At 43.3% G+C, this 27,537-nt stretch overlaps 1 protein-coding gene and 1 long non-coding RNA gene across 2 annotated transcripts; one reads left to right on the top strand and one right to left on the bottom strand.

The window, feature by feature from the left end:
• Positions 1-241: 241 nt before the first annotated feature.
• Positions 242-5,285, bottom strand: LOC116828460 (homeobox protein Hox-B1-like). Its single transcript, XM_032786709.2, has 2 exons — positions 4,693-5,285; positions 242-968 (listed from the first exon to the last, which is right to left on the bottom strand). The coding sequence occupies exons 1-2, from the start codon at positions 5,246-5,248 to the stop codon at positions 625-627; spliced, it is 900 nt and encodes a 299-aa protein (XP_032642600.1). The 5' UTR covers positions 5,249-5,285; the 3' UTR covers positions 242-624.
• A 183-nt stretch (positions 5,286-5,468) lies between these two features.
• Positions 5,469-24,847, top strand: LOC116828462 (uncharacterized). Its single transcript, XR_004374535.2, has 3 exons — positions 5,469-5,634; positions 10,668-10,870; positions 24,214-24,847. It is a non-coding gene; the product is annotated as an uncharacterized LOC116828462 (long non-coding RNA).
• Positions 24,848-27,537: the final 2,690 nt, after the last annotated feature.

The following is a 27,537-nucleotide window of genomic DNA, read 5'->3' as shown; positions in this document are numbered from 1 at the left end:
AACATAAAATTTGTCAACACTTCTAGCAAAAAAAGGTCATCGAACCCTTCCATGAAAAATGAGCCTTTTTGTGGAAAAAATGAATGTAATCTTTTTGTGACTAACACTCTTGTAGAAACTTTTTTGTGGAAAAAGACATATATTGTGAATAAAAATTTAATTGAAACTTTTAGTGGAAAAAATGTCGACTGCTCACAAAGAATGGAGAGTGTGTGAAAACCTTTTAGTGGCTGCATTTTTTGTAAAAAGTTTATGTTTTGGGGGGGAAAAATTGATCTATTCACCACTGCGCTACAAATTTTGAGGGGAAAGTGGCCTTTTTTTTTTTTTTTAAGCACGTCATTCATTAATATACACCTGCATCTATTGGAAGGACACCGATTTAACAGCACAATGCTGGCACCTGTGCTATTGGTGGTGGTAATGGTGGTGATTCTGGAAGTCTCTGCTCATGTTTTTGATGTGTGCTTTCATCCCCAAGTTCATTGCAAAGTTTGCCAGGAGCACTGCCCCCTTTTCTCTTCCCCAGCAAGATGAATGCCGGGGGCTGAGTGGATCTTTTCCGATGGGAAAATCTCTCTGCCCAAGATCAGAACAGAAGTTCTAACAAAGCGAGAACCTCGGTCAGATTGGAGGCGTGGTAGCCTCGTTGCTTCTGCTAGGAGAGGTAGCCGGGGAGGTGATGTCTGATTTGTCAGAGGACGACTCCGGTCCATTGCAGCCAGCTGATCCCTCAGGGAAACTCGCCCTCTCCCTCTTCTTCTGCTTCATCCTGCGGTTCTGGAACCAGATCTTCACCTGGGTTTCGTTGAGCTGCAAGGCACAGGCGATCTCAACACGCCTGGCCCGGGTCAGGTATTTGTTGAAGTGGAATTCTTTCTCCAGTTCGGTCAGCTGCTTGGTGCTGAAGTTTGTCCTGGGGGAGACTGCGTTTGTCTCCCCAGCAAAGCCACAGTCTCCTGATTTCACTGGAGACAAAGGGGAGGGGGAGATGGTTATTAAAACACACGAGGTTAGTAACTAGGAGGCTCCCTTTCCAGTTAACTTTCTTTCTTAACTCCCCCCCCCAGTAAAACACACCTTTTTCGTGAGTAATATCCCCCCAACACCCACACACATACTTTCCATTATCTTTCTTTATCATATGCATAGATCCCTGTTGCAAAATATACTCCAATTGCATTTATTCGGCAAAATAATCATATACAGGGGCCTCTTTTTTCCACTACATATATAGCAATATGAATGTGTTTAGCAATACGTATATATGTACATACCTCTTGCAATATGTATAGTGAAAACCAGTGATATGTATGTATATAGGATTATTTTGCAGAATGCATATGTATTGTAATATGCGTATATTTTGGAATATATATTAATTATGCATATATGTGTACATAGATGTGTTTATATCGATGTGTGTGTTATAAAATATGTGGGTGTGTACGTGTCTATATCAATATATATATTCATTATAGAAAACACAAGTAGCAAACTGATTACTCTCGTGGGCTTCAGTCCTTTGCGCTCTGTAGTTCCTAGAAAGCCACAGGCGGCCCTGGGATTTTTGAAGGCGCAGAGAATGAAGAGTCAGAGACGCGCACTTTGCACCCCATCTTGCGGTGCGATGCCCTGTTCTGGGGCTCTGGGGTTTTCACACCCGGGGTTTCCAGGTTTCGATAATCAGGCGGACCCAATGGTCCTGGCGGCGGCGGAACATGCGCAGGATGCGGGAGCCCAAGGGTTAAAGTTTTAGAAAAGTTTTAGACTCTTAGGACTGGAAGGGACCTCGAGGGGTCATCGAGTCCAGTCCCCTGCCCTCATGGCAGGACCAAATACTGTCTAGACCATGCCTGATGGAAAAGAAGTGGAATGGAAAGGTGGTTATAATGGGAAACTTGCCAGAGATGGGTAGAAAGGGGCCGGGTCTGTCTGTCTCTCTCTCTCTTCCCGGAAACAGTCAGATTGAGAGGAGCACGTACGTGTGTGTGTGTGTGTGTGTGTGTGTGGGAGGGGGGGGTAACCCTTAAGAGCTCTTTTCACTTTGCAGTGACACTGATGCCCATTACGAAGGTTTCACAGACAGTCAGGGCAGAGAGGGGTGGGGAAGCCACGGGAGGAAAGTGCAGCAGATTCACTCTCTGCCTCGGTCCCTACGCACCAGCTTCGCCTACCCTACAAGCCATTCGCTTCTCTGGTGCCATAACTTACCCCCAGGAAGTTTCACTTTCAACTCTTTCCTTGGAGTGGCCAACTGCCTTGTTAGAGCCCCACTGGGGATACAGTCTCGTGCTCCAGGCCGCAGCAGAAGTTCGCATCTCCATTTACAGCTTTCTTTCTTAACCCTGCTATGAAAGCGATGCACTTTGGGAGATCATCTGCATCTGTTTTTCGCAGCGCTGAGTCAGAGATTTAGCAGATCATCTGTTTTTGCAGAGTTGAGTCTGACGTCTAAATTTTTGCGTTTACATATCAGCATAATCTTAACTTTCGACTCAAAGAACAAATCTCTCTCTCTCTCTCCGTCTCTAACCTTCCATTCCTGTGCGTCTCCTTCTGTCTTTCTAATTTTCACCTTCTCTCTCGCACACACACTTGTTGTTAGACTTTAGCATAAAGAGTAGCCCCCCCCCGCCTTTGTATCTAGCTCAAAAATGGGCATACATGAAAAAAAAAAATCAATGTGTGTGAAACCCACTAAAAACATCTGAAATCATTTGCCTCTTATTTGCCTTTTTCCTTCCTTCTGCAAATGTTCAAATGCATCCTTGTTTTTTGATTATTATATATATATATATGGCCAGTATCCGCAAAATAAAAAGAACTTTCCTCAGCCTTTTATATTTTTGCTTAAGGTGAATGACAGTTAACCGACTCCTCTCCTTCCCCTCTTGAAGGTGAAACAATGAGACAAGGCACGAAACAAAGAGAAAGCTTTTAGCTGGTCCTTAAAAATATATATATATATTAACCCCATGCGGCCGCTTTCTTGGTTATTCGAAGAACTTTTCCCCTGTGCTCGGAAGAAGACGGAAGCCGTTTATAGACCCAGATCCTCAGCAGAGAGACCTGCACGAATACCGCCTTCAAACCCACACCAGAAAAGTTACAGGAGAGAAGCAAACATCAATTGGCGCACTGTTTGCAAAGCGTAAAATCTGTTCCCCTTGACTCAGACTCCAAGAAACTGGAAAATCACACTGTCTATTGCTGTCAAAAGAACTTTAAACTCAAACGGCGGAGGAAATCCCTTTGAGGCAGTGAACTCGGTTTGATTATTTAAAGAAAAAAACATTAAAATCTCGGGTTGTTCCTCTGGATTGCCTTTGAAAATTTCAATTCCTTTCGAAACCCCAAACGATCTCCTTTGTCGAGGTTAAAACCAGGATGAAATGTGCATTTCCCACCCTTCTCACTTGAGGAAAAACATCATTTCACAGCCAGTGAGTTAGAGATACTGTGTAACAACATTTAGCTTAAACAACAAAAAACGTCACCCAGAAATTTGCAAAAGCTTGGAATAAACTTTCCAGGAAAACGGTTGAAGCAAATGAGAATTTTTTTGCATAGATGGTTCTACTATGGTAATTTTAAAGGAAGTTGTGATTTTTTTTTTTTAAAAAAATCCCTCAAGTTATACAATATTTAGCAACATGTCAGCGATAAATCTCTTGGAAGATATTTATGATGAAAGGAGCCAGATATAGCTGGAAATAAACAAGAAACTTTTAATTATCTATTAAGATCCTGATTTTAGCGATGAGTCCCGAAAATGGTTTCATTACAAGGCTTAATATTTGGAAAAAGTTTTTCCGCCTCTCCGTTTGAAAAAGATAATCCCTGTACTTTCCTCTGGGGAGTAATCTGAACGAATATAACTGCTACCCTTTGAATTTTGCAATGCACTGCGCGTTGTCAAGATCAGATTTTCTTTTTGTAGAATAATTTTGAAGCTAAATTCCCAGCGCACAGAACTAAAAATCAGACCTGCTAATTACCAACCTGCTACTGTTTATACCAAAGTAGGAGGCTGTTTCATCTCTTTTATTTGGGGCTAAATTACTTTTACAGGTGTTATTGTCGCCCCTACGTTAAAACGAGACAACAGGCAGATTCCTGTTATTTTCACTTTAAGATATTGAAAAACGGTTCATTTTTCAAGGAAACGAGAACCCAATTCAAAAACACACATTCCGAATCCCCATGGTCAAAATTTATTTCGAACTATATATGTATACGTATGTATATTGCAGATCAAATACACATCTGATATATGTTTACGATTATAGCTATCGAGCTATGAGATCAAACAATGATTTGGGGACCATTCTGGCCAATGGTAAACAAACTTGTCTGCTGCCTCTTAACTCGTGTTTTCTAAAAAATAAAAGTTGATTTTCCCTTGCATGATTTTTTTTTTTTTAAAGAAAGCAGTAATCTTAGACACAAGACGATTTTAATTGGAAAAAAAAAGTTCTGAAAGTCACGATCAGAGCGGGAGAACGACTGTAGGTAATCAAAACAAACATGACGGAGAGAAAATTTAAGGCAAATAGATCTGCTTAGAGACAGGCATGCGCCCGGGGGGGAGGGGGGATGGTGGAGACACCTGAATATCTTGCACTTTTATTACCTAGTGACGTTACTGCCACCCCCAGTTAAATACATTGGCCTCTATCTCAGACTCACCTGTTCTGGGAAGGTTCCTTTTGATTCTCATCCACTCAAAAGTTTTCGTGTCACCGTAAACATCCTGAGAGAGGTCCCCTCTATCTTCTGGCACCACCAGAGAGTTACAGCTGGGGGGGTCCTGGCTACAGGCGTGGTACCGGTCCACTCCCCGACCCCCGGAGCGGGGTCCAATAAGGCAAGCTGGGTAGGCGGAGGAGGAGGGAGGCAGTCCCCCCCCCGGAAAGTTGAGGTCAGGAGAGCTGGGGGGGTAGGGACTGCAGCAGGATGAGTTATAACCTGGGGAGAAAGCGGCGCCTGGAGGTTGGCTGGGGGCGTAAAGGGGCCTGGGCCCAGCCGCGGGATAACGAGAGGGAGCGGGGAAAGGACGGGGCTGGCCAGGCGGGTGGGGCCCTGCAACTGGGAGCTCCCTTCCCGGCACGCAGCGATCTTCCCCAGCGCAGCGGATGTTGCGCGGCCTCTGCTGCAAATGCTGGAGTCTCTGCTCCCCCGGGCAGGTCCCTGCATAGCCAGCCCTGCTCTCTCCCCCCCAGCCCAGCTCTGGCTGAGAGTTCATCCTCCTCTCATGCTCCCGGCCCCCACCCGTGCTAGCCCCCTTGTCCCGCGCCCTGGGCCGCCTTGCACCATGTCAAATGGGGCACTTCCCCGGCCAGGAGCCCGAGGAAAAGCCAGCTGAAATTCGATCCATTGGCAGGAGGGATCACGTGGCCGGCTCTTGGCCAATGGCCAAGGTTCACTGGGAGAGGTACTGTTTGATGAGTTAATGGCAGCAATTTGTAACTTTCAGTCTCTCTCTGGGCAAACACACAAGAGGGATGATAGGAAACAGTTTCTACAGCAGATCTCTCTCTGGGCTGCGAGAAATGGACATGACTTCATCCCTCCCCCCAACCCCAGCCCACCCCACCAGACCCTCCTGGAATATCTGCTGGGATGCTCAAGGTAAATCCTTTTTATTCTCATACTCCCAAATTCGCTTGCATGCATCTTCTTCCTGTGGGTTTGTTGTTTTTTTTTTTTTTAAATAGAGCATCCCTCCCTCCTCTTCTTCCCCCTCCCCTTCTCCTGTATCCAACCATAATACGCCGTTTCATCTTCATTTAGCCGATGAAGTTTGAAATTAATTTTGCAATGAAAATGGATGAACATGCTTGTGTGTGTGTGATAGAGAGTTTAGCAATGAAACGCAACAAACTTTCTGCATAGATCAGGTGGACACTAGTTAATAGAAATCCCAAAGTGATTTTACTGATACCTATAAGGCAACTTTTCAATCTATGTCTATGTCTTTCAATGTCTTTTCTTTCTCTTAAAGCCATGGTCAACTACCTTGGTTAATTCCCCCCCTTCATCTTCTCCAGCAATAACATTTAGTCTGGGTGTTCTTTCCTCTCTCCCAAGCTAAGTCTCCTTTGGAAGAATAAGTGGGTAAGAAAATTTATTATTAATTATACTCTGGCTTCATCAGCCAGACCTTATAGGAAGGTGGATCCTGCAGAATAGTTTTAATTTAATTATATTTTGATCTATTGACCTATCTTAATTGAAATAAGAAGATACTAGGCATGTAGAGAATATGTTACACTTTTTGATTGTTAGCAGTCTTCTAAAGGTGGTTATCTATCTATATCTCAATATAATGACCCCGAAACTGGAGGCTTTGGAGAAATCATGAAATCTAATTTTTATGGGATAGTTTTTAAGCCTTTTTAATATGATCCTCTTGTCTTTTTAAGTTAGCAATCTGTAGAGACAGTCACCCATTAAAAAGATATACTTTTTCAGTTTTGACTGAAAAAACAAGGGCCCAGATGAAGAAGGAAAAAAAGGAAAGAGCTCAATTCATGACTCAAAGTGGCATTTTCTTCTCCAGTTGATATTCCAAGCACCTAACACTGAGCCCAGTGTTCCTGCTTCCAAGAAATATTAATCTGAATTACTATTAATAAGGGACAGCTACAAGTTAATTGGCATTAAAATAATTCATTTCACTTTGTTAATATTAAATTAACAGATAAGACTTTTTCTTAAAATGTCATGCCTTTCTTATTAGTTATGGAGAAGAAAATTCTCTGAAGAAACCATTCTCTAAAACAGGGTTTGGGTTTTTTTTTTCTTGGTTTTTTTTTTTTTTTACCAAAGGCAGAGTGCAAAATGAAATGCACTTTTTCCCCCAGTGGAAAAATCTGTGTGTAATGATTTATTACAAAACTATCTGTTGGAAAGAACCACACAAGACATCAGTGAATTGGTGAAACACCTGAATGACTAGAAACTTGAGTAGAATTTAAGTGAGCCAATTTATTTCCAACTGTTAATTATGGAATGCAATCCTTCCATTCATTCTTCTTTCTCAATCTCCAAGGCCCCTTGTCCCATCTTTAAGCCACCCCCCTTTCATTACACAAGATCTGGGACATTTGCACAAAACTAGCAAAGACTTGGGTGCATTTCCTCCACTTTTAGACATTTTTTGACCACTTGAAGGTCTAATAAATATTTAAACCTCGTACCCAGCTATTGATTTTATGTAAAAATGTTCTGCTGGTGGAATTCATTAGGAGGAGGTTATCCCCACTCTTCATCTGGGTAAAAGGGCCGTCCCATTCCCCATCTGCTTACTTCCTGCAGAGCCAAACAGAGAAAAAAAGCATCTTGATTAATATTTACAAGGTCCTGTCCCTTTGATTCATTCAGCAGCACTCTCCCCTTGTTTGTCAACTGAAATCTGGATGCAGATGGCTCCTAGGAAAGCTTGCACAAGAAAGGGAAGGGGAGGGGGGAAGAGGCTTTGTATACGTGAATAAAACAAGAGTTTATATGGGCTTCTGTCTGAAGCACTCTAGGGCTGTATTAATTGAATCAGAGAAGTTACTCAGCCAGGCCTACTCCATGCCGATGCACCTGCTCTATTTCACATGTGGTCTCCATGTTCTTTTGGACACAGCCAATCCAAATAGGTAGGAGCATTCATTTCTTCAAGGAGAGGACTTTATATTAGGAGACAAGCCACATCTGCCGTATACCTGTGCAGTGGCTCATCGTGATCAAATTTTAGGGCCGCTGTGAGTTTAGCAAGCTCAGTGAAACCTGAATTCCAGCCTCCACCCTTCTTGAATGCAAACAAACAGTGTATGTTCATTGCGTGGGCGTGTGTGTGTGCGCATGTGTGTAGGAAAAGTGAAATAGCAAGTTTCCAGTGTCCACAATCAACATAAACTCTTAGGAGAATTCCAAATATTTACATTTCTAATAATCCCAAGAGCAGCCACATTCAAGGTTTGTGTTTGTCTTTAACTAAAGACATGGGATGGCAGGGGGTGGGGGGTGTATTGTGAAAGACAGAAATATCTTTATCAAATACTTTCAATGAGACCTTCCTTTGCAATCTTAATCCCTGGCCAATTACATATTAAAGATGGCAGACGTTAAGAAGCTGAGTGTGTTCGCTATTGTCCTTGGCTTCCACAGAAACAAGGGCAGTTTTGCAATGAAATATAAACTTGCAGCCAAATGAATAGAAGCTTAAAATCGCCATCTCTCCTGAAACTTAGAGGAAAAGGGCCTTTCCCTCGTGAACACAGAGCGCATGTAGCAATGTTTGTATAAGCCGCCACCATACTTTTTAATATTAAGCTCAATATTTTATATGGGGTTGGGTGATGATTGAGGGGGAAGGGAAGAAACCATAATGGATTAACATAGACAACTGATGTTTTGCAATATAAGATAATATTTACAAGGCAAAACAGTTACTTGTCAAGGCCCTGCAGAGGAGGGTTGAGGGAGAGTGCATGATGCGTGATGTGTAGGATTCTGCTTTGTTTTTAAAGTAAAAATGTGTGGTGGGTGTTTTTCCCCTCCATTCCTGATTCTAATGAGCTTTCCTGTTTTCATTAATAAGTCATTTTAAAAATCAGGACCCCATTGTGCCAGGTGCTGTACAAACAGTTGACAAAAAAGATGGCTCCTCCCCCAAAGAGTTTGCAATCTAAAATCCCAAACCTACAAACATGTGCTTAACTGTGGCTGGTTCTTTCAATGGGGCTACCTATGGCAGTGAAGTTAAGCATGAGGATAAGGCTATCTACACTACAGAGCTTATACCAGTGTAGCCCTCCATGTACACCAACAGAAAAAGGGTTTTCTTCCCACGCTGCCACCCTGAATGACATTAGCTATATCAACAGAAGCCTAATACTGATGGTTTGCTGGCATATCTATGTCACTGGGAGTCTTGTGTTTTTTTTTTCCACACACCTGACCAATGTACATGACACCAGTGTAAGTTTGAAGTGTAGACCAACGCTTAAAATTTAGATTGTCCTAGCTACGTCGCTCTGGGGTGTAAAAAAACATTCACGCCCCTGAGCGCTGTTGGTAAACTGACCTAACCCCTGACATAAGTGCTGCGAGGTCAATGGAAGAATTCTCCCACTGAGCAAGCTACCACCTCTCGGGGAAGTGGATTCCCTGCATTGATGGAAAAACCTATTCCGTCACAGTAGGAAGCATCTACGCTATGGCACTACAGGGCCACAACTGCAGCAGCACTCATAGTGTAGACATAACCCAAGCCTAAGTGTTTGCAGATATAAGGTAAAAGTTTGGCTGCTTGTAGAGTTAAAGAGACCACGTCCCCTCCTAATGTGGACAGAATAAGCTATATTCTGTTTTGGGAGGCAAAATAAGCTACCATGGTATAAGGCATCTTTATACTGAGATAAATGGGTTACCTAGGGAGGTAGTGGAATCTCCATCTTTAGAGGTTTTTAAGGCCCGGCTTGACAAAGCCCTGGCTGGGATGATTTAGTGGGTGTCGGTCCTGCTTTGAGCAGGGGGTTGGACTAGATGACCTCCTGAGGTCTCTTCCAACTCTGATCTTCTATGATTCTAACTGCATCTACACAAGGGCTTATATCTGTATAACTATACCCATAAAAAATTACACCACTCTCGTATGCTGTTATACTGGTACAACTTCTGCAGCATAGACCAGGCCTTTCACAAGTATTTAACTTACTACCATGAGTGCTGTAGTTGTAATGGGGTTACTCATGGCAGTGCAGGCCGGATCTACACTACAGACTTCTGCTGACATAGCTCTGTAAGTCAGGGGCATGAAGAGGAGTGGCCCCAGAGCAATAACGGTGCCAAAAGAATCCCCTCATGAAGCTTGCCTTTTCTGGTAGACCTTGTTACACTCATGGTGGGCGGTTTTACTACAGTGTACAAAACACAGCCTTGTTGGTTATAGCTGCGTCCCCACTAGGAGAACTTTGCCTGTATCGTATGCTGGTATTCCTAGCCCAGTAAAGGCCTCCTTGTGTAGACATAGCCGAAATGTTTGCAGGATTGGGGCCTAACAGCTTGTTTTTGGGGGGAAAATTGACTGCAATAGGATACCGTGGAAAATCTATTCCAGGATACCTCTCCCAGTGGACTCTCTCTTTCAGAATAAAAGTCACTTTCATTCCAAAAGAGAGGGTTCACATGGACAGCTATTCCAGAACAGCCATTTTGGGCAGTTTCCCCTTTGTAGACAAGCCCAGGGTAAGATGGGGAATAACACGTGGATACATCAGACTTAGGGGGATCCCAAGGTATTAAGGTCAGCACAATAGATAGTGGTTGCAGCACACCAGCTGCCTACCCTTACTGTGAGGTTTTTATATGCATCACTGCGGAGGAGAGTTTTATAGAGGGACTTGAAGGAGGATCATGTGATGGTGTTGCCGATTTTTACAGGAGCATAGGTGAGGCATCAGAGAAAGAGTGATTGTGCATGGAATAGTGCATGGAATAGTAGAAGGGGCTGTTGAGTCTCACACGAAGAACTTTAAAAGCCACAGTCCAAAAGTTTAAAGAGAGCATTGCATGGTATGATTCATAACGCGACACATACACATGCGCACACACATACAAATTTTGTGCCTCAACCATCGTTTTTTATGTCATCTTCAATTTTGATTAAGGTGCCTCCACAACTCCAAGTATATAGCACAATTCGATTTGAGATCTGCCGGAAAGAAGAATGAGGAACATGAAGAAGTCTTCAGTCCCCCAATGGATTGGAAGAAGGAAGATGTGCAATGTCCAACATGATGTTCTGATTGTCTAGTTGGCGCATGGAGGTGTCAGAAGAGGCTGGTGGAAAATGCAATGAGGAACTGACAAGGTTCTCTTCATTTTTTCCCCCTCATTGGGTAAATGAGTCTGCACTGAAAAAAATTGGTCTTACTAAAAGTCCCCAGAATCACTCAGGATTTCTGTCATTTCCCCTAAATGCAATTTTTGCTGTAAATTGAGCTTCCCACTTCAATATAAGAGGCAGCATAGAATGGGAAGGATAGACACAGCTTACAGTTAGCACAGGGAGACAAAAATTGTGCGAGTCTCTCTCTGTTTGTGTAAACACACAAAATATAGGTTATTTATAGACCCCCCCCCCCCGTTATGTATATCACACGTGTGAGATACAGGCATAAGTAGGGGGATGAATGGATGGATAAAGATTCTCAGATGCAACAGCAATGGATGCCAATCTGAGAACCTGGGTGGACAGAGGGATAGGCCCTGATCTGGCATAGCCCTGCACCATGTCTCACCGTTTACACGAGTGCAAGGTGTTTGTAAAACTGACTTCCATTTACACTAAGGCCATGGGGTGCTCAGACACTGTGGTGCTGAGCATGGCATGATCAGTCATAAATTCATAGATTCCAAGGCCAGAAGGGACCATTGTGATCACCGTGTCTGATTTCCTGTGTGGCACAGGCCATAGAGTTTCCCCCAAAAACTTCCTAGAGCAGATCTTTCAGAAAAACATCCAATCTTGATTTTGATCCAAAGGTTAATTACTCTCACTGTTTGTTTAAACTTCATGCCTTATTTCCGGCTGGAATTTGTCTAGCTTCAAATTCCAGCCACTGGGTGGTGTTATACCCTCCTCTGCTAGATTGATGAGCTCATTAATAAATATTTGTTTCTCATGTAGCTACTTATGGACTGTAATCAAGTCTCATCTTAACCTTCTCTTTGTTAAGCTAAATAGTTTGAGCTCCTTGAGTCTCTCCCTGTGAGGCATGTTGTCTAATCCTTTAATTATTCTTGTGGCTCTTCTTTGAATTCTTTCTCCAATTTATCAACATCTTTCTTGAATTGTGTACACCAGAACTGGACACAGGATTACAGTAGCAGTCGTACCAGTCCCAAATATAGAGGTAAAATAACCACCTGCCCCTATCTGATTCCCCTGATTGCACCACAGATTGCATTAGCACTTTTGGCCACAGCATCACACTAGGAGCTCATGTTCAGCTGATTATCTGCCACAGCCCTCAAACCTTTTTCAGAGCCATTGTTTCCCAGAATAGAGTCCCCCAGCATACGAATGTGACTTACATTCTTTTTTCCCAGATGTTGTCATTTACATTTAGCCATATTAAAACGCATATTGGTTGCTTTTCCCCAGCTTACCAAGGGATCCAGATCGCTCTGTCTCAGTGACCTGTCCTCTTTGTTATTTACCACTCCCCCAATTTTTGTGTCATCTGCCACCTTTGCCAGGGATGATTTTCTATTTTATTCCAGGTCATTACTGAAAATGTTAAATAGCCTAAGAGCAAGATCACAAGGTGACCGTGAGCCACCAATGGGATTTGGCTGTTTTAAAAATAAAATAAATAAAAGGCAAATGTTAGAAACAATCAAAGAATATCAGGGTTGGTAGGGACCTTAGGAAGTCATCTAGTCCAACCCCCTGCTCAAAGCAGTACCAGTCCCCAGATGGTTTTTTACCCCAGTTCCTTAAATGGCTCCCTCAAAAATTGAACTTACAACGTTGGGTTTATAGTAGGCCAGTGCTCAAACCACTGAGCTGTGTTATCCCAGAGTGTACTTTGTGAGGTATTTCCAATAGAGCTAGGGAGGTATTAATGCCCTTCTACAAGGCCTCATCTCGTAAGACCTCATCTGGAATACCATGTGCAATTCCAGTCAACCATGTTCAAGAAAGATGAACTCAGCCTGGGAGTCGGGACAGGTGCAACGAAGGGCTGCTAGGGGAATGGAGAGCTAATCTTACAAGAGGAGACTAAAAGAACTGGGCTTTGTTTTCCCAGCAAAATACATAAATAAATAAAAATAAAAAGGAGTGTGAGCAGATGTCATTGCTACCTACAAATACATCAGAGGAGTAAACGCCAGGGATCAAGAAGCTCTCTTGAAGCACAGCACTAGCACCAGAACAAATGGGAATAAATTGGCCAGAGGTATATTTAGGCTAGAAATGAGAAGGTTTCTAATCATCAGAGGAGGGAGATGCTGGAACAGCCTCCCCGTCGGAGTCATGGGAGGCAAACAACCTAACTAGTTTTAAGATGGAGCTTGATAAGTTTATGAGTGGGGTCCTAAGACAGGGTTGTCTCTGGTAATGGGGACTGGACTCAATGACCCAGGTGGTCCCTTCCAGTCCTATCTTCCTATAGACTAAGAACCTTTATAGAACTGAGGAGAACTTTGCGCCACTTTGGCCATGGGCAGGGGCCTTCCAGTGAGTGTGGGCGTCATATCCACGTGCACTGATGGGATGTTAGATGGGGTGGGATCTGAGTTACTACACAGAATTCTTTCCTGCGTGCTGTTTGGTGAGTCTTGCCCACATGCTCAGGGTTTAGCTGATCACCATATTTGGGGTCAGGAAGGAATTTTCCTCCAGGGCAGATTGGCAGAGGCCCTGGAGGTTTTTTGCCTTCCACTGCAGCATGGGGCAAGGGTCACTTGCTGGAGGATTATCTGCAACTTGAAGTCTTCAAACCACAATATGAGGACTTCAATAACTCAGACATAGGTTAGGGGTTTGTTACAGGAGTGGGTGGGTGAGATTCTGTGGCCTGCATTGTGCAGGAGGTCTGACTAGATGATCATAATGGTCCCTTTTGACCTTAAAGTCTATGAGTCACTGCTGGAATGACATCAAGTGCTGATAGTGTCAATGACAACCAGGCTGCACTCTTTGGTGGCCTATTGCACCTGCTCTGTGCTCCATTGGTACTGGTGCATGTGAAGACCGAAAGGTTCAGGCTAACACTGACCCAAGCTTAAAGCATACCCACACACAAGCAAGCGGATGGCAGAGCTTGCTGTGTGGTCTCTAGCTTTCATGGTAGCAAACTCTGCTCTCGTTTGGGTGATACTTGCAGCACAAGCCTCTGTTTCCACATGCTCACATCCTGGAGGAAACACATTTTCCCTTTGGGCGGAAATTTCCCAGGGGTCAGCGCAACCCAGAGGCAAATTATTATGGAAGTTTGAGGGAATTTACTCAGATATTTCTGAGCTCCAGGATTGTGCAACAAAATAGTCTTTCACCTTACATGAACAACCCCCTAGAAATGACTGAATTAAAAGGCTCCAAATTTGCTAGGCTGTTGATCCAGGAGGGAGGCAGAAGAGATCATTATGATCATCCAGCCTGACTCTCCTGCATAACACAGGCCAGAGAGTTCACCACCATCTAGCCTATAATTTTGTAAGCCAGGATGACAAGAATCTGCCAAAATCTGCAGGGGGAGAAAACGAAAGACAAATGCCAAAGTGATAGGCACCTTAGAAACACCATAGCGATGTGGTACAGGTCAATAGATAGATGGATGAGCCATCTGTAGTGTGTAATAATAGAATATTATCCTTTAGATAATTTGTGAGCCCTCAAGAGGTGCTCACTGTGTTTTAGAAGCCACCAGATCCCAATCACGGCAACCACACAACAGTAGCTAGGTAACATGTAAAATACGTACACGTTTGTATATATTTAGCAAAGCTTATTCCGAAACAACATGGCTTTTTCCATATTCTTGCGCAAAGAGAAAAAGGTACTACATCCTGCCTACAAGGAGCAAACATTACACCCACCATCTCCTCTAGATGGGTTCTCCCACCAGCATCACTTCCATGTTGTCCAGGTTTTCCTTACCACGGATAGGTACCACGAATACAAAGACAACATGCTCTGGGTCTAATTAAATATGAGTTATAGGACTGCTGTAGGGAGGGAGAGGTGTATCCATCCTTCCACCTTGCAGTTATACCGTTACAAGGGAAGCTGATAGCAACCCCTATATTTAGGTTGCATAACGGAGAAGCTCAGCTAGGATCTGTCCATGGTTTGCAGCAGGGCTTTGAAATTCCCAGAGGCGAAACCCTCAGGTTACAGAAGAGCCTTTTCTTTATCTCACAGAATTTGCATTTACTAACTTTGGAGCCCTTGACTTTGCAATCAAAATGATGCTCTTTTAACGTAGGGTTTGTCGTGGGGTTTTTGTATTGTATATCATTCTATGTCAATGTGTTTTACGTGTTCAGAGAGGAAGAAAGAAAATCAGTCATTTGTATAAATAATAACTTGCAGCTCAACTAGAAAGGTTATTAATCGTGTTTACTGCATTAGTGCCTAAGGACTAACCACTGTGCTAGGCACTGAATGGAGCAATAGACAGTTCCTGCCTAGGGTGACCAGACATCAAATGTGAAAAATCGGGACAGGAGGTGGGGGGTAATAGGAGCCTATATAAGAAAAAGGCTCCAAAATCGGGACTTTCCCTATAAAATCGGGGCATCTGGTCACCCTATTCCTGCCCCTTATCTAAATGGATAAGAGAGACACAGGGCGGAGCAAGGGGTAATACACAGAAGCAGAGTGAACAAATCAAACAACTGGAAATTTTAAATAGGCTTAGATTGGTGCCCCTACCTCTCCTAGCACCTTTGAAAACCCAGCTGCTCTCCTTTGGTGGCACAGTTAGAGTCCAACTTGAAACTTTCAGCACAACACCCGACTGAGGCATGAATTAATGCAACGATCCCACCGCAGCCCCTTTCCCTGTCTCTGCGTATGATTCATTCACACGAGACTGGCCTTTTTAAGAGAAGAGTTATAAGGCCAGAAACAATAATAAATAAATAAAACATCAGAAAGTCTCAGCCTGGTTGCTTAAATACATTTTATGAGGGCGATTAGAGCAAGAAACGTCACCAATTGGCATGCTGTATTGTCATCTCAGCTTTACTCCCGCTCATGTTGTTAGCACTTCCTGTCTTCATTAGGAACTGTGTGTTAGCTAGAGGTACCATTCTCACGTTGGTCTAGATTGGTTACAGTCCCCTCTGCAAGCACTTTCTTCCCAGCCCTTAACTGCTTTGTTTCCCATATTATGAGCCTCGAGCCAGCTGGTTGTCTGTTTCACGGTCACTGGGGTGTGCTAGTAGTTCAGAGTGAGAAGAAAATAACAGCAAGCTAAAGTGGAAATGTCTTATAGCAAAGTCTTGCCCGTCTCAGGAAAAAGCCCTTCCCTCAGAGCAGAGGTGTTGCTGTGACCGGGATGGAAATGGACATATTACAAATGCCTTGAGAAGATTTGGAGACTTTTATTCTACTCCTGGAAATCGAGTTTTGTTCTATGCACATTCACTGTAATGTACCAGAGTTCAGCTCCTCTCTGTAGCGTTTTAAAGGACTCCCTAATAATAATAATAGCTGCCTCTTAGACAGCACTTTGCATCATTAGCTCTCAAAGTGCTTCATAAAGGAGGTCAGTATCATTGTTCCCATTTTACATATAGGGAAACTGAGGCACAGAGAGGGAAAGTGACTTGCCCAAGGTCACCCACCAGGCCAGTGGCAGAGACAGGAACAGAATCTGTGTTTTCTGAGCCCTAGCCCAGCACTCTATCTGCTAGGAAACACTGCCTCCCTATATAAAGTCTAAGATTATTGTGGGTAGAACTGGTTACTACATTTTATTTTCCTGCAGAAAATTTTGATTTTCAGCAGAACTTCAAATGCCAAAATATTTAGGCTGAAAATTGAAATCTTTCAGTTCTGAAATAGTGTCTCATTCTCTTCTCAGGGCCAAGTTCCCTAGTCAGACTACAACTCCCATGATACACCATAGTCTCCCCTCTGGGAAAGGGGAAGCAATGCATCATGGGAGACCCTGGTGGTGATTCAGGAGAGCCATAGTCTGGGCAGGAACCCGCTCACAGAGGAAAATGGGGTCCTGAGGCAATCAAACAACATTTTCCACAAGGCACTTCCAAATTGAAATATTTCAGTTTTGGGGTATTCATGTTTTGGATGAGAAACAAAAACTTCCTGCAGAAAGCAAACACTTTTCCCCAAAAAATTAATTTAGTCAAGACTCTGTTTTTTTTTAAATTAAAAATCTGTTTAGTTGAAAAAATGTTGATCAGCCCCAGTTGTCCCTGAAAGTCCCAATCCTTCCTGGTGCTGTATCAGACAATCTAAATGGCCACAACGTACTCTCAGTGCAAACCTGTCGTTAGCAATAGAGATTGTACTGAAACAGAATTGTGGAAGTCATTACTGGAGAAGTTTGAATTTGGGTGGGGCTTGGGTCTATGTCTGATTTCTATCTCTGCCCAGCTGCATGGAAAACCATAGACCCCATCATTGCAAACCTCAGTTCTTCAGCAGGGAAAGTAGTAGGATCTCCTTGTGCATGTATTACAGTAACATGGGATGATGTAGTTGGTGTTCGTCCTGCTTTGAGCAGGAGATTGGACCAGATGACCTCCGGAGGTCTCTTCCAACCCTAATACATTCTGTGATAACAGCTAGACTCCCCAGCTAAGATCAGGGCCCCTCTATTCTTATTTATTTGTATTGCAGTCATGGACCAGAAACACACTCCTCTAGGTGCTGTACTTTATTTATTAGGGGTACTATGGTAGCATAGGAGCCCCAGTCATGGAGCAGGACCTCATTGTGCTAGATACTGTTAAACAGACTCATAGACTTTAAGGTCAGAAGGGACCATTATGATTATCTAGTCTGACCTCCTGCACAATGCAGGCCACAGAATCTCACCCACCCACTCCTGTAACAAACCCCTAACCTATGTCTGAGTTATTGAAGTCCTCAAATTGTGGTTCGAAGACCTCAAGCTGCAGAGAATCCTCCAGCAGGTGACCCGTGCCCCATGCTGCAGAGGAAGACGAAAAACCTCCAGGGCCTCTGCCAATCTGCCCTGGAGGAAAATTCCTTCCCGACCCCAAATATGGCGATCAGCTAAACCCTGAGCATGTGAGCAAGACTCACCAGCCAGCACCCAGGAAAGAATTCTCTGTAGTAACTTAGATCCCACCCCATCTAACATCCCATCACAGACCACTGGGCATACTAAATAGCCTAGGAGTATTTATTAGGTGAATTACAGTAGAACTTAGGCGCCTCAGTCCTGGGCCAGGACCCCAGCATGTGAAGTCCTGTACGAACACGGAACAAAGAGACAGTCGGATACCTAATAAGAGACAGTCCCAGCTCGGAAGAGTGTAGTTTAAATAGACAAGAGAAGGGGAATGGAGACAAGAACTGATTTGCTCAAAGTCATACGAGAGGCAGAACTAGGAATCAAACCTCAGTGCCCCTATCCCATAGGCCACACTACCTCTCCTGTAGTCTTTAGTCATGCAAGTAGTTCTTAGTCATGAACCAAGAACTGCTGAGCCATTTTGGGTTGAAAAAGACCCCTTAGTGATCAGCTTATCCCATCATGACAGGAATCACTTCATTATTCCTAAGCCATCCTCAACAAATGGGTCTCTAGCCGCGAGCATCTCCAGTAAAAGCAACCCCCCAGCCGCTCTTGGCAGCCTGTTCCATTGTCCTAACTGTTCTTAGAGTGATAAACTTTCTCCTAATGTTTAGCTTAATTTTTCCCTGCTGCATCATAAGCCCCGCTCCTTGCTCTCTCCCCATTTCCTAATGAGAATAATTGGTCGCTGTCCTCTTTGTAGCAACCGTTTGCATATTTGCAGTCAGCCATCATGTCTCTGCTCTGTTATCTTTGCTCTAGTCTGAACATGCCCAACTCTTTCACTCAGCCTTCCCTCTTAGCAAGGCCATGTTTGGCAGACCTTTCATCAGCTTTTGTTTCTCTTCTCTGAAGTCCCTCCAGGATGTCTTTAGCTTGTGGGGTGGGTGGAACTGGGAACCGATCTTGCATATCTTATGTAGGCAAAACTTGCAGAGTTCATAGGCCAGGGGTGAAATTTTCAAAAGATCTAAGGCACTTATTAAAGGTTTTTAGGCACTGACCTGCATATTTAAGAGCCTACATGCCTTAAAAAATCTGGCCTTAAATGACTTAGGCTCCTAAGTCACTTTTGAAAATGGGACTTAGGGCAAATTTTTCAGAGGTGCCTAAGTGACTGAGGGTCAAATTTTCAAACACCTATGTGACTTAGGAGCAGCTTACATCTCACTGACTACCGATAAGACATAGGCTTAGTGCCCAAGCCACTTTTAAAAATACGATTTAGGCTCCTATGTCCTTTAGGTGCCTTTGAAAATTTACCCCAGCTCTTCAGCTAGCATAAATCAGCATCAGTGAAGCCACACGGACTTCCAACAGTTGAGGAACTAGCTCAATGTGTAAGGTCTACAGGATCCTCTATTGACACCCCCTCCGACCTCTCCGCCTCAAAAAAAATAAAAAAAACAAAATCAGAAATTGCTAGTGGCAGAGAAGCTTGGCCTTAATTGAGGACAAAAATATTTAGGCTGTACTTGTCCATGACAGTTCAGCACCTAACTCCCTTCGGCCTTGTCTACATGAGAAAGTTTTACTGGTGTAATTTTCCTGTTCTTTTTAATTGATTGAGTAAAACTGGTGCAGCCCCTGCATGGACACTACCCTTCTGGTTTAAGAGTGGTTGATTTCAGTTTAACTTTAACCTATTCCCAGTGGATTTAATATCAGCCACTCTTAAACTGAATTAAGAATTTTCATAAAATGTTTACAATGGTTTCACTATATCACCAATGCACACCTTAGTTTTTACAGATTAAACTTTCCCATATAGAAAAGGCCTTAGGTTCTTTTAAAATTCCTAGCCTCAATACAGTGACAAAATATGTATCCAAATTAATGTAATTATTGGTGCTGAGGTGGGTTAGTTGTAATGCTCAGATCTTGCCTCTCTAAAGTTTCATTTAAAGGGGCAGCACACAGCTAACTTTGAGGTTATAAATCTTCCCTGCCGATGCCATCTCCCTTCTATTGGTAAAAAAAAATGACATAATAGATTTCACATGGGATCATTGTGATCATCTAGACTGACCTCTTGCCTAACACAGGCCATAGAAAAGAGGAATCCGGAAACTGAAATTACCATAAGAGAGATTTGCCCTGCAGTGTGGTCAGAGTCTTGCAAGAATCACTTCTTGGGTGTCCCCCTCATTTTGGGGCTTTGCCACACAGTGCATTCCACATTTTGGCTTTGGCAGGTTGAGCCCTGATACCTGGAGCTGGCAGAAAATTTTCTGACGGAGCAGTTTTCCATGGGAAAATGCTGAGTTAATGTAATTGAAACATTTTGCAGGAATGTGTCGATTTTGATGAAATTTTTAGTGGAAAATGATCAGACCATTTCATTTGGATTTTACTGTTTTGACGTTTATGCTATATTACTATTAATATAATACTGGAAATGGTAAAAGTCAAAATGAAATATTTTGACCTTATCGAAATGAAACGTTTCAAGAAGGTCAAAAGGAAATACCTCCAGAATATTTCATTTCTTGACAAATTTTGAGATTTCATCTTTTCATCCCCGTTTGGGACTAAACTAAATGTCAAACTCTCAGAATTTCCCATACAATGAAAATTCCAGATTTTGTGCAGTTATTGAAATAATTGCAACAACAGAGTCCTTTTAAAGGGTTCTTCATCTGTAGATCTCAAAGGAGAACTAAGTATCGCCACCCCTAATTTTACAGATGAGGAAATGAAAGCACAGAGAAATAAAGTGGCTTGTCCAAGGTCACATTAGACAGGCACTGGGACTTCTCAGTCCTAGCACACTGCCTTATCTGTTGGGCCACATTACAAAAAACCTCCAACTTAGATAACATTATGTGAGATAATAATACTTGAAATGTTTGTCCAGCACTTACCGCGATGGGGCCCAATCTGTTAATAAATCAGTCCTGCAAAATAATCACAGTATCATAGAAATGTAGGACTGGAAGGGACCTCGAGAGTTCATTAAGTCCAGCCCTTGGAGCTGAGGCGGGGCCAAGTAAACTTGGACCATCCCTGACAGGTGTTTGTCCAACCTGTTCTTTAACACCTCCAGTGGTGGGGATTCCACAGTCTTACTTGGTAGCCTATTCCAGAGCTTTACCATCCTTATAGTTAGAAAGTTTTTCCTAATAGCTGCAAATTAAGCCCATTACTTGTCCTACCTTCAGTGGACATGGAGAACAATTGATCACCGTCCTCTTGATAAGAGCCCTTAATATATTTAAAGACTGTTATCAAGTCCTTCCTCAGTCTTCTTTTTTCAAGACTAAATATGCCCAGTTTTTTAAACTTTGCCTCATAGGTCAGGTGTTCTAAACATTTTAGCATTTTTGTTGCTCTCCTCTGGACTCTTTCCAGTTTGTTCACACCTTTTTCTGCTACACTGAAGAGCCCATTATTAAATATTTGTTCCCCATGTAGGTACTTACAGACTGTGGTCAAGTCACCCCTTAACCTTTACTTTTTCAAGCTAAATAGATTGAGCTCCTTGAGTCTATCACTAAGGCAGGTTTTCTAATCTTTTAACCATTCTCATCACTCTTCTTTGAACCCTCTCCTTCTTGAATTGTGGTCCTCAGAAGGGGACAGGGGATTCCAGCAGCAGTCATCCCATCAGTTCCAAATACCGATATCAAATAACCTCTCTGCTCCTCCTTGACATTCCCTTGTTTATGCAGCCCAGGATCGCATTAGCTCTTTTGGCCATGGTGTCACACTGGGAACTTGAGTAGAGTGGGACAATTATCTCCTGTGTCTTACACATGACCCTCCTGTTAGTACACCTCAGAATCATACTAGTCTTTTTTGCATCACATTTTTGTCTCATATTCAGTTTGCAATCCACAATAATCGCCAGATCCTTGAGGACATCCTATGAGAATCTGAACACCCTCAGCCTCTATTGAGCTCAGTGGAAACTGAGGACACTGAATTCCCTCCTCACCCCCAGTCAGACTGGCATGTGCCTTGGGTTTGTTTTTTTCCACCTTTCTCTGCAGGGTGGGGTGCGGTTCACCTGCTGGCATCATTTGAGCATGTCTGACCTAAGCAACTCCCTACCATGTAAGGGTCATTGAGCATTGGTGGCATGTTGACGCCTCCTGTTCTCTGCCTATGGCACACTCCAGTTTAGTATCCTGAGGACTGAAATGCTTTGCTCTACCTAAAGTCATTGGGCTCAATATAGGGGTAACTGTGTGATATCTAATGGCCTGCGATATACAGGAGGTCAGACATGATAATCGAATGGTCCCTTCTGGCCTTATACACGATGAAATTATGAGTTATTCACAGGATCTAGCTATAGGTTGAAATCAAACCCCTAGGCCCAAAGATCTCTGAACTGTAGGCTAGGGCTACACTTATGACCGTGTGTAGAGTACAGGGTCTACACGTGTAGCTACACAGCACCATGAAAGGCTCTGGAAGTGGGGAAGCAGCAGGGAAAGGCTCTGGCAGTGGGGCTGCAGTGGGTAAAGCTCCCCAGCAGGGAGGCAGTGGAACATGACACTGATAAAAACAGCAGTGTAGATGTGTGAGGACTGCTTGGGCCTGTAGAGTACTTACCCTGGGGGAGTCAGGCATGTAGAACACACTACAGTAACTCCTCGCTTAACGTTGTAGTTTTGTTCCTGAAAAATGCATCTTTAAGCGAAACAATGTTAAGTGAATCCAGTTTCCCCATAAGAATTAATGTAAATAGGGGCGTTAGGTTCCAGGAAAAAAAATTTCACCAGACAAAAAACTATATATTATATAGATACACACACAGTATATGTTTTAAACAAACAATTTAATACTGTTCACAGCTATGATGATTGTGAAGCTTGGTTGAGGTGGTGAAGTTAGACGGTGGAAGAGGGTGGGATATTTCCCAGGGAATGCCTTACTGCTAAATGATGAACTAGCACTCGGCTGAGCCCTCAAGGGTTAACACATTGTTGTTAATGTAGCCTCTCACACAAGGCAGTACGAACACGAGGGAGGTGAGACAGCATAGCAGACAGAGACAGACACACACCTTGTGTGTGGGAGAGAGAGATGCACACTGACCCTTTAAGTAAGCTGACCAACTCTTAAGTGCATTGTCTTTTTAAGTGGATCAGGAAGTTGAGACAGCAGCTGCTCCCCAAGCTGTCTCTGCCTCTCTCCGTCCGTGTCCCCTCCCTGCTCTATATGGAGAAGGTGTAAGAGGGGTGCAGGAGCGGGGGGAGGGGACACCCTGACATTACCCCCCGCCCTTTCTCCCTGCACAGGAAGCAGAAGTCTCTGGGAGCAACTCCAAGGCAGAGGACAGGAGCAGCATATGGCAGTGGGGGGAGGGACAGCTGAATTGCCGATTGATAGCCTGCTGGGCAGCTGCAGCATAGGGAACTTAGGGGGCGGGGAGATGATAGAGGAAGCTGATAGGGGGGCTGCCGGTCCACCCTGGTTACAAGCCCCCACCAGCTAGCTGCAACGGGCTGCTCTTCCTGCAAGCAGTGGACAAAGCAGGAGGCTGCCGAACAACATTAGAAAGGAGCATTGCACAACTTTAAACGAGCATGTTCCCTAATTGATCAGCAACATAACAATGAAACATTAACAGGGATGACTTTAAGTGAGGAGTTACTGTACTCTACACCCCTAAGCCATGTTTCACCACCTGTTTAGCTATGTTAGCTGGGCATGCAGTGTCTGTACTCTACACACGGCCTGAAGGGCTTGTCTACACTTCCCGCTGGATCGATGAGCAGTGATTCATCCAGCGGGGATCAATTTATCACATCTAGTCTAGATGCGATAAATCGACTGCTGAGCGCTCTTCTGTCGACTCCGGTACTCCACTGGGGTGAGAGGTGCTGGCAGAGTCGACAGGAGTGTGTCAGCTGTCGACTTACCACAGTGAAGACACCACGCTAAGTAGATCTAAGTATGTCGACTTCAGTTACGTTACTCATGTAGCTGAAGTTGCGTAAGTTAGATCGATCCCCCAGAGCAGGCCTTTGTGTTTGACATCCAGATTCAGATTTAAGAGCTGTGGCTTCAGTCTGTTTCTATTAATAATGAACAAGAAGGGACATAGGTGAGACATTTTGTACGTCTATTATTATTATTTATTAAACGCTGGAAATCCATCTCAGAAGTAAATCCTGCATATGCATGTTTTTCTGGTTTACAGGCAAACCCCTTTTCCTTTTAAAATGTTCTCCTAGACACTAGGAAAATGCCATAGCAGAATCGTGTGTGCAAATGCAAGCACCAAATCTTGCACCTTTCCCTCAGCTTTTGAAAATGTGTTTTCTGTTTATTTTAGGTGGGGGTAGCTTTTAACCAAGTCACTGGTAGAACAAGCCCAGACATTGACCCTGAGATGTTTTCCACATCCAGGAAAAGAATTTTTCTTATTTCTTTCTTTGTACACTGAAAATAGAAAGAATGCAAAGGAAGAAAGATCTAGCTCTAACGATCCAGCACGTTGCAATGAAAAACCTGTTCTTTTGTGTGTAGGAAGGTCAGTAAACTTTGAATCACCTTCTGTATCTATTCCTGGAGTTCTCCAGGATGTACAAAGAGGCAGGCTTGCCGCTGCCTCCTTCAAAAAAATACAGCACAGAGAGAGGGGGAAATTGCCATAAATTTCCATTATTTATACAAGAAGATGAAGCGTATGGCTGGCCAAAAGGCACACAGTAATGCATTTTGCATAGTGCCATAATCTCCCCTTTGTGTTTCGAAAGCTATCCATTGCAATCTGCCCTCCCTTCGGTGCACTTTGTCAATTTGCCTTTTAATTTATTTATTTTGTGTTCGAAAGTTAGAATGACAAAATACGAAATAGTCTGAGCTCCATCAGGTACGTCTGATATCTTTTTTTATGGCCCCCTCTGCGTTTTATTGTTCATAGCAGCTCCGAGGAATGTGCCTTGGCAAAGCATAAACGTATTTGTACGTTCCTCCTTCTCTACAGGATGTGATTTAGAAATAATAAAATCTCTGGGTTTCATGGAGAGCTTTGTAATATTTGGTGGGTGTCCCCCCCCCCCCGACTCAACTTCATGTGAATATGTCAGAATCCCAGCTTTAATTTTTTTTTAATTTGATTTTATAATTTAAAATGGCATAGCTAGCCCTAGTCGTTGCAGAGAAAAGCTTGAAAACGCAACACAAGCTCGAAGGCTCAAAAACAGAAGGCAAATAAAAAGAACCCAGAATGTGTGTGTGTGTGTTTAAATCTAGGTCATGATTTTAAAGCCATGATTTGAGCAATTGGCATTGGCCATGCTGAAATGCACAGACCTCTGCAACCTATAAGGCCCAACAATAATAACATCAGTATATATTTGATTGCCGCTCCGTAGAAAGCCATGCACATTCTGGCATTAAATTCAAATAGTAATTATTAACTTGAAGAGTGGTAGCACTTACAGGTCTCTGTTGAGATCAGAGCCCTAGTGTGCTGGGTGCTGCATAGACATTCTGTGCCCCAAAAAGCCAACAGTCTAAATAGACAATACTGAGAAGAAGGGACTTGCCAAAGGTCACACATCAGGTTAGAGGAGCTGGGAATAGAACCCAGATCTTTTCAGTATCCTGCTGGAGGAGAGAGCTGCTCACCCACACTTCCTCTTTAAATAGCAGTAATGATAATCATAAAGTACTTCCTGAGGTCCTGACTAAGGGTTTTCTTCACTGCTTACTTTGGCAAACTTCCATTTGAATTCAGTGGGAGTTTGCTTGAGTCAATACTGAGACGAAACAGAGTAAAGGCTTCAGGAGTTGGAACAATAACACTAATCAGAGAAAAAGATGAGATCTCAAAGCACTTTCCAAATGTCAATTAATCTGTTCCAGCCTCAGGATTGCCACCCCCGCCCCCCAATGAGGTAGATACCTAGAGTTATAGCCCATTTTATGGCAGGTTAAATAAGGATGCAGCAAGTTTAACTGACTTGCACTAGGTCACACAACAGGTCAATGATAGAACCAAGAGAGAACCCAGGAGTCCTGCTCTAGCCCACTGGTAAGATAATGACAAGGTTATATGAAAGGCAGGTAGGCTGGAGTCCAAAATAAATGCCAGACCTTGTAATGCGATGCAGTCAAGAAATGATATTTTTGTTGACAAGTGCAGATCAAAAAGAACTTAAGCTTGTGTTTAATTTTGACACGAGTAATCCTATTGAAGTCAATGCTACTACTAATGTTTAGGATTCAGTGCTTTGCTAGATCAGGACTTTAACTGGGAAAACTGGGAAAACGAAGAAAACAAGGCACACCCCCATTTCTTTCCAGTATAAAGTGGTCTAGTGTATACAGATGTCTAGCTGAGAGACACCAAGCTATACATAATTTGTTTTGTTTTAGGCCATTAGAATACAGTACAAGAAATCCTCAGTGCAGAAATTCTGGGATGTTTGTAGTACACAGCATTCTATGGTCTATTGGAAAACACAACACAGTGACATTTTCCTATTACAATAATCAGTCAAACGTTACTTCAAGAGGCAGAATCTCCAGTTGAATATACAGCAAAAGATTGTCCTGGACTATGCATCCCCCCACAGAAATACATTTGATGAACGAAGCCACAGAACTCAGAGACAGGAAATTGCACCACGCAAGAGGTTTTGCATAAAAAGAAACCACAAAGAAATGAAATGCAAGAGGGCATTTAAATAAAGTGAAGGCCCTAATTCGAAACCAAGCAAACTCAGGAGATGCAAAATAAAGGCCGGGGCATTTTCCTTAAATATAGAGAAGGTTGACTTAAGTATCACTTTCTTAATTTAATATGTATTGAGGACTGGCTGTCCCTGAAGATTGTTTATGGCATATAAAATCTTTCAGTTCCAGTCATTGGTTCAATTCAAGCCAAAACTGATAGTGACGGCCTGTCTGGGAAGGCAGCGTGGTCTAGTGAATAAAGTACTAGAGTGGGAGTCATGGTTTAGGTGCTATTTTCAATCCACAAAACCCTATCTCAGCTGCCACCTAACCCTGTAGGCACCTCAACTCACCTAAACTCTTGCTGTAAAAGCCCCCAAGGGACATAAGTTTCTGCTTTGGGACACGTGCACTGTGCCTCAGGCAGGCACCCAGACACTTATCTTACGCCTAGACCCCAGCCTGATGCTCACATCAGGAGAAGTTAGGTGTTGCCCCTAAGGTGACCAGACAGCAAGTGTGAAAAGTTGGGACAGGAGGTGGGCAGTAATAGGAGTCTATATAAGAAAAAGACACAAAAATCATGACTGGCCTATAAAATTGTGACATCCGGTCACCGTAGTTGCCCTTCCACCACCAATCTCATTTGTAGGACTCGATCTGGTAGGCATGTGCAGAGCAAACCTAACTCCGCATACATTGGCTGGATGGGCAAAGCTACCAGCCTTGTAACCTTTAGCCTAGTGGTTAGGGTTCTTATACAGAATGTAAGAGATCCCAGTTCAATTCCTTTCTCTGTCTGTCAGGGAGAAGAGATTTCCCACCTCACGGATGAGTGTCCTGACCACAGAGTCATTCTCGTGCTCTTTCTTGCCCACTGCATGTTTAACACAAAGTGGAACAGCTTCAGCAAGAAAGATTGAGAGAGCCCTTCACCAGATGTGCCGTGTAAAGGAGGATAATCTCTCTCTCTCTCTCTCTCTCTGAAGTTAGATTGGGATATTAGGCATGGAGTTTTCCAGTGAGTTGTTGCTTTCTTACTGAATGGGAATTCCTGTCCATTGACTTTCGCTGAGAAATTGGTGCATCT

Source organism: Chelonoidis abingdonii, chromosome 26 (assembly GCF_003597395.2).
Source record: "Chelonoidis abingdonii isolate Lonesome George chromosome 26, CheloAbing_2.0, whole genome shotgun sequence".
Lineage (NCBI taxonomy): Eukaryota > Metazoa > Chordata > Testudines > Testudinidae > Chelonoidis > Chelonoidis abingdonii.
Note: the sequence above shows the minus strand (reverse complement) of the source record. Positions and strands in the feature narration are given on the sequence as shown.